Consider the following 13,843-nt stretch of genomic DNA (forward strand, 5'->3'; position numbering starts at 1 on the left):
GAGGTTCCTGCAGGCCATATGGGCGGCACAGCCTTGTGTTTGTGCGCAGCCTGGATTAATTGCTTTGGTGGGGTGCTCTGGGGATGAGATTTCTCTGTGGCCCACAAGTGGGCCGTGGCCCACCGGTTGCCGACCGCTGGTCTATCCCACATTTTTCTAGCTTAACAAGAAATAGGCTGTGATCTACTTTGTCGAATGCCTTGCTGAAGACTAGGTATACTATGTCCACAACATTTCATACTTTGTCAAAGAATGAAATAAGGTTGGTTTGGCATGATCTATTTTTAACAAACCCATGGTGGCTTTTAGTTATAATTTTGTTTCTAGATGTTGGCAGATCTGCTTTTTGATTATTTTTTCCAGTATCTTCCCAGGTATTGATGTTAGGCTGATTGGTCTGTAGTTTCCTGGGTCTATTTTCTCCCCCTTTTATGAAGAAGGGAACTATATCAGCTCTTTTCCAATCTCAGGTAATTCCCTTGTGTTCCAGGATTTTTGAAAGATATGGTACAATGGTTCTGAGATACCATCTGCCAATTCCTTCAGAACTCTGGGATGTAAACCATCAGATCCCAGTGATTTATATTCATCAAGGTCAGACAGCTATTCTCTTACCATTTTCTTCCTTATTTTAATTTTATTTCTAGTCTGTCTTTTACATTTAGGTTTTTGGTAGGTTGGGCTAGTTTCTTTTTGCGTGAAGACTAGAGATGGAAAGGTCTGGAAAAAAACCTGAAAAATTGAGAAAAAACAGGTTTTTTTCCCTGTTTTTTTTTCAAAGCTGCTTTTTCCAGAAAAAATGAGATTTTGTTTTTGGTAAAATCTTAAATTATTGCAAGTTCTCTCGGCTGAAGACAAGCAAATGCTGGAATACAATTCAAGTAATACTGTAATTCTCAATACAGTTCTCAAACAAGTAAAATATGCATTTATGCCACTAGGGGCGCACTACAGGGAACAGGCTCCAGTTTAGTTTGCTTGTGTACCTCGGACCTCCTACAGTTGAGTAATTGTTGGTATACAGTAGATGATAGTTTCTGTCCTCCTCTCAGGCCTTAACCGACAAGTAAGAGGGTAAATTTATCTGACAAATTAGTTTCTCTTTTGTAACCCTTAAATGATTCCTATCAATGATCTCCACCATCACACTACAGTAGAACCTCTGGTCATGACCATTATTCGTTCCATAACTTTGGTTGTAATCTGATTTGGACATGACCTGAACCGAATTTTGAAAATTTGGCACTTATGAAAAATTGGCACGGAAGGGGAAATCGGCCACACACACAAAAAAAATGTGAATTTTTTGGTTGGAACCCTATTTGGTTGTGGTCAGAAGTGTTCGTGACCAGAGGTTCCACTGTATGTTTGCAGAGGTCTCCAAACTTGGCAACTTTAAGACTGTGGACTTCAACTCCCAGATGGCTGAGGAATTCTGGAAGTTGAAGTTCACAAGCCTTAAAGTTGCCAAGTTTGGAAACCCCTGACCTATAGCCTGGTCAGTAAATTGGTTTTTCTTTTCCTCCTCTCAGTAAAATGGTGAGACCAACATCTAGAGTTTGGAAACATTTTCACAGTGTAATTTTTGCTGAAAGCAAAGCTGCAATTTGCAAATATTGTGAGAATTCTTTTCCAAGTGCTACAAGGATGACAAAACACATCGTTGCATGCCAGAAGTGCCCTGAAGTTATTAAAAAATACTTTATGGAATTAAATGATGAGGAGCAGAATGAAAGTGCAAATAACTTTCTATTTGTTCTCATTCCAAAACACTTTTTTGCTGGTTCTGGATTATCACAAAGTGTTTCTTAACCAGCAGCACCTTAAGTAAGGAAGTGTTGCAAACCACTGCCTCACAAAAATACACAATACTCTCATTTATAGATAAAATGACACCTGAAAATCAGGAGAAAATTGACCACGCTCTTGCAAGAGCAATATCTGCTTCTGGATCAGCATTGTCAATAACTGAAAATGCATATTGGCAGGAAACTTAAATTATTACTATCATCATGCCATTTGCCAAGCAGACATTCCTTACCAAGTCTCTTTTGGAGTCAGAATATGAGCGTGTGATGGAATCTGTACAAGGAAAAATCAGTGAAGTACTATGTCTTGCAGTTCTTACAGATGGACAAATGTTTGGGGAGAAGGAATCATCAACTTTGTGATAACACCTCAACCAATCTTTTATAGAAGTATTGAAACTGGAGAGAACAGACATACTGCAAGTATATCAGCAGTGGAAATGTTCAGTTTTAGAGAAAATTGAGAGTGGTTTAAGTATTTGCTTTGCTGACTGACAATGCAAGTACTATGAAAGCTGCATGGGAAATCATAATGGACAAGTATCCACATATCATTGCAATAGGATGTGCATCTCATGAACTAAACTTAATGACTTTATGAAACTGGACACCTTTCGAAGACAACTACAATAAATTACTAATACAAATAAAAAAGGATCTGGAGAACTTGGGAAAATTGCAATTATCATTAATTGGGAGAATAGTGACGGTTTAAATGAATACATTACCAAAAATTATATTCCTGTTTCAAATCCAACAAATGGTTTCAAAATCATGAGAACATTTGCTCACTCCAGGATGGATTAGCCTGGGTAGGGGATAAAATATGTGTCAAGAGAGCCAGAGACTGATGGTCTTGGGGAGGAATCCAAGTCTGCTGGACATTTTGGTTTTGCATTTAATCAAAAGGCAATTTTGGTTGCCATCTCTGAAAAAAGACATTGAAAGCTATGTGGCAAATTGCTCTGTCTGCGCCTCTACCAAGTGACAGCAAGGAAAGCCTCAGGACTCCTCCAACCAGAAAGAAACTATAGTCCTACCTATCAAAAACGTAACTGTAAAAGACAGACTAGAAATAAAAGTTAAAATAAGAAAAATAAATAAATTGTTAAGAGAACACCTGTCTGATCTTGATGAACATAAACCACCAGGACCTGATGGATTACATCCCAGAGTTCTAAAGGAGCTGGCAGATGTCATCTCAGAATCACTGTACCACATCTTGGAAATCCTGGAACACCGTGGAAATACCAGAGGGAAAAAACAGACCCAGGAAACTACAGACCAATCAGCCTAACATCAATACCCAGGAACATACTGGAAAGATAATAAAAAAACAGATCTGCCAACATCTAGAAATGAGTAAAATAATAACTAGAAGTCAGCATGGGTTTGTTAAAAACAGATTATGTCAAACCAATCTTAGTCTTCAGAACAGTGATTAAATTACTAGACCAACGAAATAGTGTCAACATAATATACTTAAGACTTCAGCAAGGACTTCCGGTTTGATGGCACGGTGTGATCAACATAGGGGAGTGGGATTCTGCATCCCCGCGCAAAATCCTCTTCGTTGGAGGGCCCTCCAGGGGCTAAAGTAACCCTGTAGGGGTGACAGATAAAGAGGGGCACCCTGCTGGTTGCAGAGAGCCTTGGCTCTCCTGCTGGACCCAAGGTTTTTCCCTCAGTCCCAATCAAGTTTAGACTTCCTGCCGGCTTCCCCACTGACTTATGGAAAGCTGCCAGGGAGTGTTGAAAATGATGATCATGTGAGCAAGACCGAACATTGCACCACTGAAGTAGCCACAACTTTACAAAATTTCAATCCCATGGGATTAATGGATTTTGACACATTCTGTAAATTAACCCGTTTGAGATACTTTGGTTAAAAAACTGTTGCCCTATGATGCACCATTTTGTCCAATTGAAAGTTACCACAGACAGAAACAAGAGTTTAGTCATATATAGATGCTGATTAACTTAAGTGTTAATAAAAATTAGTATTGAAGGCACTTAATCATTGCTTAACGCATTAAGATAAATTATGACCTCAGAAGACCTGCACTTATCAGTTAACAAAGCTTATCTATACTAAACCTTGCAATAGATACAGATAAGTCTTTATGTTCTGATATGCAATCTCATAAAAGTTACCTTTTGATCTACTTCAAAGGATGCTTTTTTTGGCGAAGAAAATACAATGTCAGAATTGGGCACTTTGGAAGAGCCTGAAGCACAAAGGAGCACTTCTGAAGAACCTGAGGCAGGTCTGAAAACATTTGCTAATGGCAAAGCAGGCAATGACAACTTCAAATCATCTTTGGAGACATCGGACATTTTTAAAGTGAAAGGATCATCTGGAGGCAGTATGAGTGTAGCTGACATTACAGCAGGAGCTTCCAAAATCAGATCAGAGTTTTTCTGATAGTTGGTTCTCTTTTTAGATAGGGGCTCATGATTTTCAAACTTTTGTTTCATACAGTTTTGATTCTCTTGGATTCCTTTTTCTCCAATTGTCCTTTCAAGCTGAACTTTTATTGCTTTTCCTTTTATTTCTCTCCCATTCATTTCTTTCACAGCCAGTTTTGCATCGCAGGCTGTTTTAAAAGTAAGAGATGCATACCTAAAATGTAAAATATATGCAAAATTAAAAAAAACAACTTTCATTTCATTAAATAAATATAGGAAACTAGCTCAATACCCATGCTTCGCTACAAAACTGTGTGGTCGGGCTAGTTTTTGGAGAGAAAAATAAGGGGGGAAAATTCTACCTCTGCCTACCAGCATCCATCAGTATTCACCTGGCTAGCATCCTGTCAGTGTGAGAGAGTTGAGGACTGTTTGGAAACTGAAACAGTATTTGCTGCGTGAGCAAGGAGACAGCAAGGAGCCTAGGCATGGCTTAGCTCAACTATTCTGTACTAAAGCTGCTTGGTGCTGTGAAACTAAAACTGAAACTGAGACTCCTCTCCTCTGCTTGTGTTTTGCATTTGGAACAGATTTCTTTTCAGGTGGGAAAGGGGAGTAGAACTCCTTAGCATCAGAATGTGTTAATAATAATATACGAAATACTAATGATCTGATGGTCATTTTGAAAAATCCTTTCTAGAAGCCAAGAGGAGCATACGTGCCAAATTTCAAGTTTGTAGGCTTTATGGTTCTGGAGATTTTGTGATGATATGTGAGTGGTATTTCACTTTTTAAAATATATATAGAGATGATGACTAATACATCGTGTTAAATTCATTACATTTATTTTGCCTTTCAGAAAGTTTCTTTTAACAAGTGAGGATGGATACTGCCAGGTAAAGATTAATTCTTTCTTCCTTGGAAGGTGAACAAAAACTTAAAAAAAACAAACCTAGAATCATAGGGATACAGGGGGACTTTGGAGATATTCTAATCCAACCCCCTGCCCAAGGCAGGAGATCCATGCCATCCTGGAACAAATGGATGCCCAATCTTTTTTTGAAAACCTCCAGTAATGAAGGAGCCACAATTCCAGGAGGCAAGCTGTTCTATTCTATCAGGAAGCTTCTCCTTAGTTCCAGGTTGGATGTCTCTTTAATGAGATTCCACCCACTGCTTCTTGTCCTGCTCTCAGATGCTTTAGAGAATAAACAACCCCCTCTTTTCTGTGATGCCCCTCAAGTACTAGAAAACAGGGGTCGCCAAACTTTTGGACCTCAGGGACCACCAAACTCATAATTTTAAATCCCGCGGACCATTAATATGAATTTGACTGACGGTGACTTGCTGATGTTGGTGGGAAAGAGAGAGATCTGATCTAACCTCGGAGGGATGGCAGTTATGCTCGCTCTCTCTCTCTCTCTCACACACACACACACACACCCCCTCCAAGGCAGCCATATTCCTAACTTGCTTTTCAGCTCCGTTTTCGGGGAGGGAGGGAGAGGGAGAGGGAGAGGGAGAGGGAGAGGGAGAGAGAGAGAGAGAGAGAGAGAGGGTATTCTGCAATACCAAATCGATCAGTAGGAAAACGGAGTGGGGGATTTTCCTGCAGACTTTTTTCTGCAGAGACCCTAGGAAAATCACAAAAAACGTCTGCAGGAAAATCCTCCACACCATTTTCCTACTGATTGATCATTCTTTATCGTCTCCAGCTCCTTTCTCAGGAGGAGGGAAAAAGAGATAAACTTTTGGCTTCATGCAAGGAAAGCAGCAGAAGTATTTCTTTCTGTCCTCCAAACTCCACCAGAAATGAGTCTTTGGTGCAGCCTCTTGAAGCAGGATGCCTTGCAGGGTCCCAAAGACTCATTTCTGGCAGAGATTGGGGGAGAGAAAGAAAGACTTTTTCTGCTTTCCTTGCGTGCAGCGAAAAGCAGAAGAAAGGAGTGGAAAGAAGCAGCCCGGTGGCCAGGCCCCCTCCAATCCAATTCCATCTCTCTGTCTACAGCCGACTTCAATCCTCAGTGGCAACAAATGTTTCTTTATTAGAAATAGAGAAAATATATATATTATTTTGTATTTCATTTTAATTAACTCTATTTCTGAATTCTATTTGTTGGTCAATAATAAAATAAAGTTTTGTTGATGATGATGCTATAAGGCAGTGATGACGAACCTTTTTGTTGTGTGCTGAAAGCGTGTGCACGACGCCCACAATGCAATGCGCCCCCCTGCGCATGCAACACCCCTGCCCTGCCCCACCCCCTTACCTGCACTGTGCATGTGCGTGCCTCCCAGCTGAATTTTGGCCCATTTGAGGCCATTTTCGCCCTCCCAGAGGCTCAAGGGAAGCCTCTGTAGCCTTGGGAGGCTGAAAACAGGCCCATTTTGGCACTTCCGGTATTTCTGAAAGTCCTGTTTTTCGGCCTCCTGAGGCTGCAGAGTCTTCCCTCGAGCCTCTGGGAAGGCGAAAACAGCCTCAAACAGGCCAAAAATCAGCTGGGAGGCACATGCAGGCGCAGTGCAGGTAAGTTTGGCTGGGGCTCACGTGCCTGCACAAATGGCTCTGTGTGCCACCTGTGGCACGCGTGCCATGGGTTCGCCATCATGGCTATAAGGTAACAGAACCTTGCAAGTCTGAATGCACCTCCATCGTTCCTCCTTTTACTTTCCAGAGAACTAAGGAGGGTCAAGTTTGACTGCTTTCTGAAATCATATTTTTGCTTCAGAGTAAAACTTCTTTTATCTAACTATTGTTTTGTTGTCTTTCCCCTTTGGTTCAAGCTTATTCTTACATCCCATTGCAGGGGGTGAAGAGGGTGTATGAGGAGAACAGCTTGTCATTAGCAGTGCAGAAAGCAGACAACTATTTAAATTCTAAGAGAGGCTTCAGGTCTTTCTGACTGTTTAATATATTAAATACTATTTCTCTACTCATGTCTACCGAGCAATAATCAAGATCGGAAAAATTATATACATCTTATATTTAGATAATGCTAGCATTCTTTTTGCTGAAGTCATGTGCACATACACGTGGTTGAAGTATAGCTGTATATTCAGTGTTAATCAGTTTAAGTTCACATTTGACTCTACTGACATGAAAACATACACTGTATACACAATTATTAGGCAAGTGAGTATTTTGATCACGTCATCATTTTTATGCATATTTCCACCTCCAAACTGTATAAACTTGAGTGCTTAGTAGATATAAACACATCAGAAGATGTGTATTTGTGTAATGAGGGAGGGTGTGGCCTAAAATCAACACTCTATATCAAAGTGCGTATAAACATTAGGTAGCTTCTGTCCCTCAGGTAAAATGGGCCAAAAAAGAGATTTAACTGACTGTGAAAAGTCAAAAATTGTAAAAATTCTTTCAGAGGATGCAGCACTTTTTAAATTGCTAAGATATTGGGACCTGATAACAGAAGCATGAAAACTTTTGTTTCAAATTTAAAAAAAACACAGAATGGTTGCAGAAAGATATCTCTGATAAACTGAAAGACAAAAAGGATAAGTACAAAAAATGGAAAGAGGAACACATAACTAATATCAACAGATAGCCTAAATCTGCAAAGATGAACTCAGGAAAGCAAAGGCTCAGAATGAACAAAGACTTACAACAAAAGTCAAAGATAATAATGTTTCTTTCAACATATAAACAACAAGAAAAAAGTCAAGGAAACAGTCGGTCCACTAAAAAAGTCAAAAAGGAGAGAAGAATAGTTGGTTTCCTCTGATCTTAGAAGTGAAGCCCTTTCCTTCACTCGGATAAAAACCCTTTGAACATCGTGTTACAACCTTTTGTTTACAGAGTAATAGCAATCTGCTATTACAAAGAGCAATAAATTCCTCTCATTCAGTCAACTACAGCTGCTAGTAAAACAATTAGCCCTTTCCTTGCAGACTCTTAATACTACATTACTTTAATCAAACACTGATTAATTCATTACCTCAAAACTTACAACTTTTCTACCTCATCACCTATATCAACGATTAGATAATCAATTTCTATAAAATATTTTATTAATGGTTTAATTGATTTATTGTTTTAATTGATTAGTGTGATTAGAGTGTTTAGTGCAAATAGTGTGATTACTGACTAGTTTAAAAGATCAAGATTCATGTAATTTAATTGAATAGTAAAATCAATGATTTAGTGAATTTAAATGAACAGTGTGATTAATGATTAGTGTAATTAATTGATTAGTGATTAGAGTAATTAACTGATTAGGCTGATTGTTGCTCAGGAATATTATCTGACTAGAGAGATTACTGCAATTGATTGTTTGATGTGATATTGGCTATATAGATTACCCAAAATTGTTCCTTTAATTAATTCAATCAACGTACTATCTTAACAAACCTACCATGCCAAAAAGAAAATCCAATGCCAAACCACAACCTAAAGAGAAGATAATCCCCACCAATGAACCACAAGACTCCTGCACATGCCTTAAATGCTACAAAAATCTAAAGGATAATGAAAATTCCATCAAATGTTCTCTGTGTAAAAAATACGCTCATCATGACTGCTTGGGATTAACCAAGCAATTTATTCAATACCTGGAATCATCCAATGAGTTTCCATATCTCTGCAAACCATGCAAACCCAAACTGGATCTGTCTGAAAGAGTTGATACCATTGAAACCATTGAAACATCCCTTAACACCATAGTAGCATCCCTGGACGCCATAAAAGAAAGAATATCCAACCTTGAAAAAAAAGACACAACGCAAAAACCTGAACATCCAATAGCTACAAACCACATCTCTACCCAACAACCACAACCCAATCCAAAACCCAATCCACAAATAAACACAACCCAGACAAATATTGATATCCCAATCCTCATCAGAGAAGCCGTTGAGCGTGAACGGAAACGTCCAAACGCCATCTTATTTGGTCTAGAGGACATCAATGACAATGATGACATCACAACTGTCCGAAACATCATCAGTGATTATCAAGCATCAACCATCTCCGCTGATGAAATACTTGACATTTCCCGCATTGGCCGAGAGCTCAAAAACAGAGATGGCTCTGTGGCCCCACGCTTGTGCAGGGTCATTTGCAAAAATGAATCAAGCAAACGTAAATTCATTTACACTATAAATTCACTCGCCAAAACCAACACCAACCATAAGAACCTCCGTTGAATTACGCCGTCTTCGGTCTGATTTAAGCATGGTATATAAAATCATACATTGCAATGTCCTACCTGTCAATGAATACTTCAGCTTCAACCATAACAACACAAGAGCACACAATAGATACAAACTCAAAGTTAACCGCACCAAACTTGATTGCAGGAAATACGACTTCAGCAATAGTCAATGGTCAATGTCTGGAATACTCTACCCGACTCTGTAGTTTCTTCCCCAAACCCCAAAAACTTTAACCTTAGACTGTCTACTATTGACCTCACCCCTTTTCTAAGAGGTCTGTAGGGGGCGTGCATAAGCGCACCAACGTGCCTACCGTCCCTGTCCTATTGTTTCTCTTATTCTTCTTTTATTTTTCTTATATGTACCCATTTCATGTATTCACAACTATGTATACACTTATACTTATTATCTTGTAAACAATTGGCAAATAAATAAATAAATAAATAAATAAATAAATAAAGAGAGAAGATGGTAAGGAAGTAAGAGGCAGCAGAGAGAAAGCAGAACTGTTTAACTCATTCTTTGCATCAGTCTTCACACAAAGAGAAACTATAACTCAACCTACTAAAATATAACTGTAAAAGACAGGCTAGAAATAGAAATTAAAATAAGCAAGACAACAATAAGGGAACACCTGTCTGACCTTGATGAATATAAATCACCGCGACCTGATGAATTACATCCAGGGAATTATGAAGGAGCTGCCAATGTTATCTCAGAACCGTTGTGTTGTGTTTTTAAAAAATCTTGGAGCACTAGGAAACTATCAGAGGATTAGAAAAATGCTAATGTGATTCACATCTTCAAAAAAGGGAAAAAACAGACCGAGGAAACTACAGACCAATCAGCCTAACATCAATATCTGGGAATATACTGGAAAAAATATTCAAAAAAGAGATTGGTGAATATCCAGAAAGAAATAATGTTATAAATCATAGCCAGCATGATTTGTTAAAAAGAGATCATACCAAACCAACCTTATTTCATTCTTTGACAAAGTAACTAAATTAGTAGACCAGTGAAATGCTGTGGACGTAGTATGCTTAGACTTCAGCAAGGCATTTGACAAAATAGACTACAACCTACTTCTTGGTAAGCTAGAAAAATGTGGGATACACAGCATCACCACCAGCTGGATTTGTAACTGCTCAACAAAATAGTTCTTAATGGTACTACATCTTCATGGAGGGGAAGTTAGCAGTGGGGTACCATAAGGTTCCATCTTGGGTCCAGCACTCTTCAATATCTTCATAAATGACTTAAGGGAATAGAAAGAGAACTCATCAAATTTGCTGTTGTCACCAAGCTGGCCAACACTCCAGAAAACAAGCTTGGATCCAAAAACATCTTGACAGACTTGAATAATGGGCCCTATCCAACAAAGTGAAATTTAATGTGAAGCAAGGTTTTACACCTGGGCAGGAAAAGTCAAAAGTACAAGTACAGATTAGGCAAACCCTGGCTCAAAAACAGCAACTGTGAGAGGGAACTTGGAGTCCTAGTATACGATCACTTAAACATCAGTCAGCAGTGTGCAGCAGCAGCCAAAACAGCTAATATAATATAAACAGAGGTATAGAATCAAAATCACATGAAGTATTAGTACCACTTTATAAAGCCTTTTTCAACTTCAAAAGGTGCCCATGCTGTCGCAGCCATCTTTTCATTTCTCAGCTTGCCACAGACTAGCCCTGGATGACCAAACGAAATCGTCCTGTGGGAACCAAGGTCATCTCAACAGATGTTTGGCAATGGTTTGAAGCAGTTGCCATAGAGACACCAGAGAATCTAACTGGACAATGTGACCTGGCTGAAGGAGGGGAGGAAATAATTTATTCTTTAATTAGACGAATATTGTGGGAACTAGCTAGTGTTGCTTTTGCGTGCCGAAATAATGTGCTCAATAAAGTTATGCTTAAAGAGATCTGTTTGTCTTAACTTGCTAGTTTCGTTGGGTTCATCAGCCTTAATAAGACCTGGAATACTGCATCCAGCTGGAATACTGCATCCAGTTTTAGTCACATTAAAAAAAAGATGTTGAGACTTTGGAAAAAGTACAAAGAAAAGCAACTAAGATGATTAAAGGCTTGGAGACAAATATATGAAGAATGGTTGCAGGATTTGGGTTTGGCTAATCTAGTGAAAAGAAGGATGGGGGGGGGGGAATGATACACCAGTGGAATCCTACCTATTCCACTACTGGTTCGGTAATCGTGTGCGTGCATGCGTGCACCTAATGCGCGTGCACAGCTTTCCACACACCAGCTGAGGCAGCACCAATCAGCTGAGAGGATAAAGAAAAGTGAAGGGCGAGTGGGAGCACCAATCCTGCGATTTTCTCTCCTTTCTCTTCTCAGCCGATTGTCGGAGGCTTTTTTCCCTCCTCTCAGCTGATTGTGGGAGGCTTTTTTTTACTACTCCAGTATTTGAGAAGCTGCCACAAAGAGGGGTCAACTTATTTACCTGTAGGCAGGACAAGATGGGGCTGGGGGAACGGTAATTTCCAACTCTCAGATTGCAGTTAATTTAAAAAAAACACTTGTCACTAATTAGCTTAAGCCTCTCCAGGCAGATACCCAGAGAAAATGGGGGAGGGATTTACAGAACAGCTTGCAACAGTAACAGAGATGGAAGGGACCTTGAGGTCATCTAGTCTAACCCACTGCTCTCATAAGAGAGTATTTCTGATAAATGTCTAACCAGTCTCTTCTTAAAAGCTTCCAGTGATGGGGCACCCACAACTTCTGGAGGGAATTTAAATTTAAAACCTACAAACTACAGCAATATACACTAATCTCCAAAATAAAAGCAAGAAAACACAATAATATAGAATGCTTTGTGTAGATGCTGGCTAGCTTTTCTACAAGCAGTTTCAAGGCAAATGCAAACAAACTTTACCTTTGCAAAGTACTGTACTTACAAATACAATAGTTCGCAAACTATAGTAGTTAAAAAGCAGAGCAGTTCCCAAAGTGCATACAAACAAACAGTACAGTACCATAGAATAACAAAAAAGAATTTTTAAAAATACTTTCAGAAACAATTCTAGAACTCAATTCTAGCACCAAGTAGCCTCTTTTTGGTCACAGTTTTGAATTTCTAACGTAAGTATCCTCTGTAAATAAATTCATTCTTGTGAAAAATGCACTAAATGGAACTTTCGTACCTGGAGGATTACCTATACGCCACTATGAACAGTGTCTGGGAGACTGTGGTTGTTGCTGCACAAAAAGTTGATCATCAACAGATCAAGAAACTAACAGACTCCATGAATGGAAGCTTATTGAAAAGTAGGGTGGCTATATTGGTTACATTTTGAAATGTCAGAAATATTTGAGTTGTTTAATTATTCTCACTTTAACAGATGCAAATAAATGAGATGGGCAATTTTTCACATAGTTGCCTAATAATTCTGTATACTAATAAGTTTTCCAATAATTGTGCACAGATAGGTATTCTCCTAAGAAAGCCAAAACCACATTTTTACTTTCTTAAATATTCAAGTTTGAGGTTTATTAACATTTTGGATTGACCAAGCACACTGTAGTTGTTAAATAATAAAATTAATTGTCCAAAATACAACTTGCCTAATAATTGTACAGTGTATACATTTCTAACGAATTGATTAAAGGATATACTTCCTGCCATAAACTACCAACAAATACAGTACTATTGGTAGGAGTAAAGACAATGTCAGAATTTACTATTTTAATAAGTTACTAACTCATTTCTAAAACATGGAAATTCATAATGTATATAATGTATATCCCTAAACGCTTGGTTTAGACATCCCAACAGTAGCAGCTATAGACGTGACAGTACAACATACATACCTGTAATTTTTAGAATACTCACAAACCCAAACCTCAGAAACATTATACTTCTGGAAATGAATCCAAAGATCAACCTGAAATAATCAAGAAGATAGATGTACTTTCACTGTAGCATCAAGTGAAACAAACATTATATTCTAATCTTAACTTACTTCTGATACTGAAGAATTCAGACCATCAACATAGACAAAATAATTGTTTTTCAACTCTTTTTTCCTCCTTTCTATTGTCTGTGTTTCTAAAAATATACAAAGCATATAATTCAGGTATTTATTTACTCTTAAATTAAAATAAATGTTACATAGATAAAGAGTGTTATCAATGCAGGGAAAAGTATTCAGTATTTATATGGATTTTTTTTCTTGATATTTCTTACTGATTCAAGGGGTACATTCCTGGATTGCATAGCGCAGGGGTGTCAAACTCAAGGCCAGGGGGCCAGGGCTGGCCTGCGGGGTGCTTAGATCTGGCCTGTGGAGCCACCCTGGAAACAACAATGCACCAGCCCATGGTGCCTCCTCTAGAAAAAGCACATTTTCAGTTGTGATGGCCTCCTGCAAGCCTCTGCCAGTAAAAACAGAGCTTAGGAGAGCTGCACATGGCCATCCCAAGCTGTTTTCA

The 13,843-nt window shown here is 38.7% G+C and overlaps 1 protein-coding gene across 1 annotated transcript in view; it reads right to left on the reverse strand.

Annotated features, from left to right (window-relative positions):
- Window positions 1-3,929: 3,929 nt before the first annotated feature.
- Window positions 3,930-13,843, reverse strand: part of RBM44 (RNA binding motif protein 44) — a 36,686-nt gene continuing 26,772 nt past the window's right edge. The window contains exons 6-8 of the mRNA XM_087953216.1: window positions 13,375-13,460; window positions 13,223-13,296; window positions 3,930-4,431 (exon numbers count right to left, since the gene is read on the reverse strand). Coding sequence (XP_087809342.1) covers window positions 3,930-4,431; window positions 13,223-13,296; window positions 13,375-13,460 — 662 coding nt within the window. The remainder of the gene's footprint in view (window positions 4,432-13,222; window positions 13,297-13,374; window positions 13,461-13,843) is intronic.

The sequence above is a fragment of the Notechis scutatus genome, chromosome 1 (assembly GCF_049901735.1).
Source record: "Notechis scutatus isolate UNSWTSFEM ecotype Mainland chromosome 1, rNotScu1.2, whole genome shotgun sequence".
NCBI classification, from domain to species: domain Eukaryota; kingdom Metazoa; phylum Chordata; class Lepidosauria; order Squamata; family Elapidae; genus Notechis; species Notechis scutatus.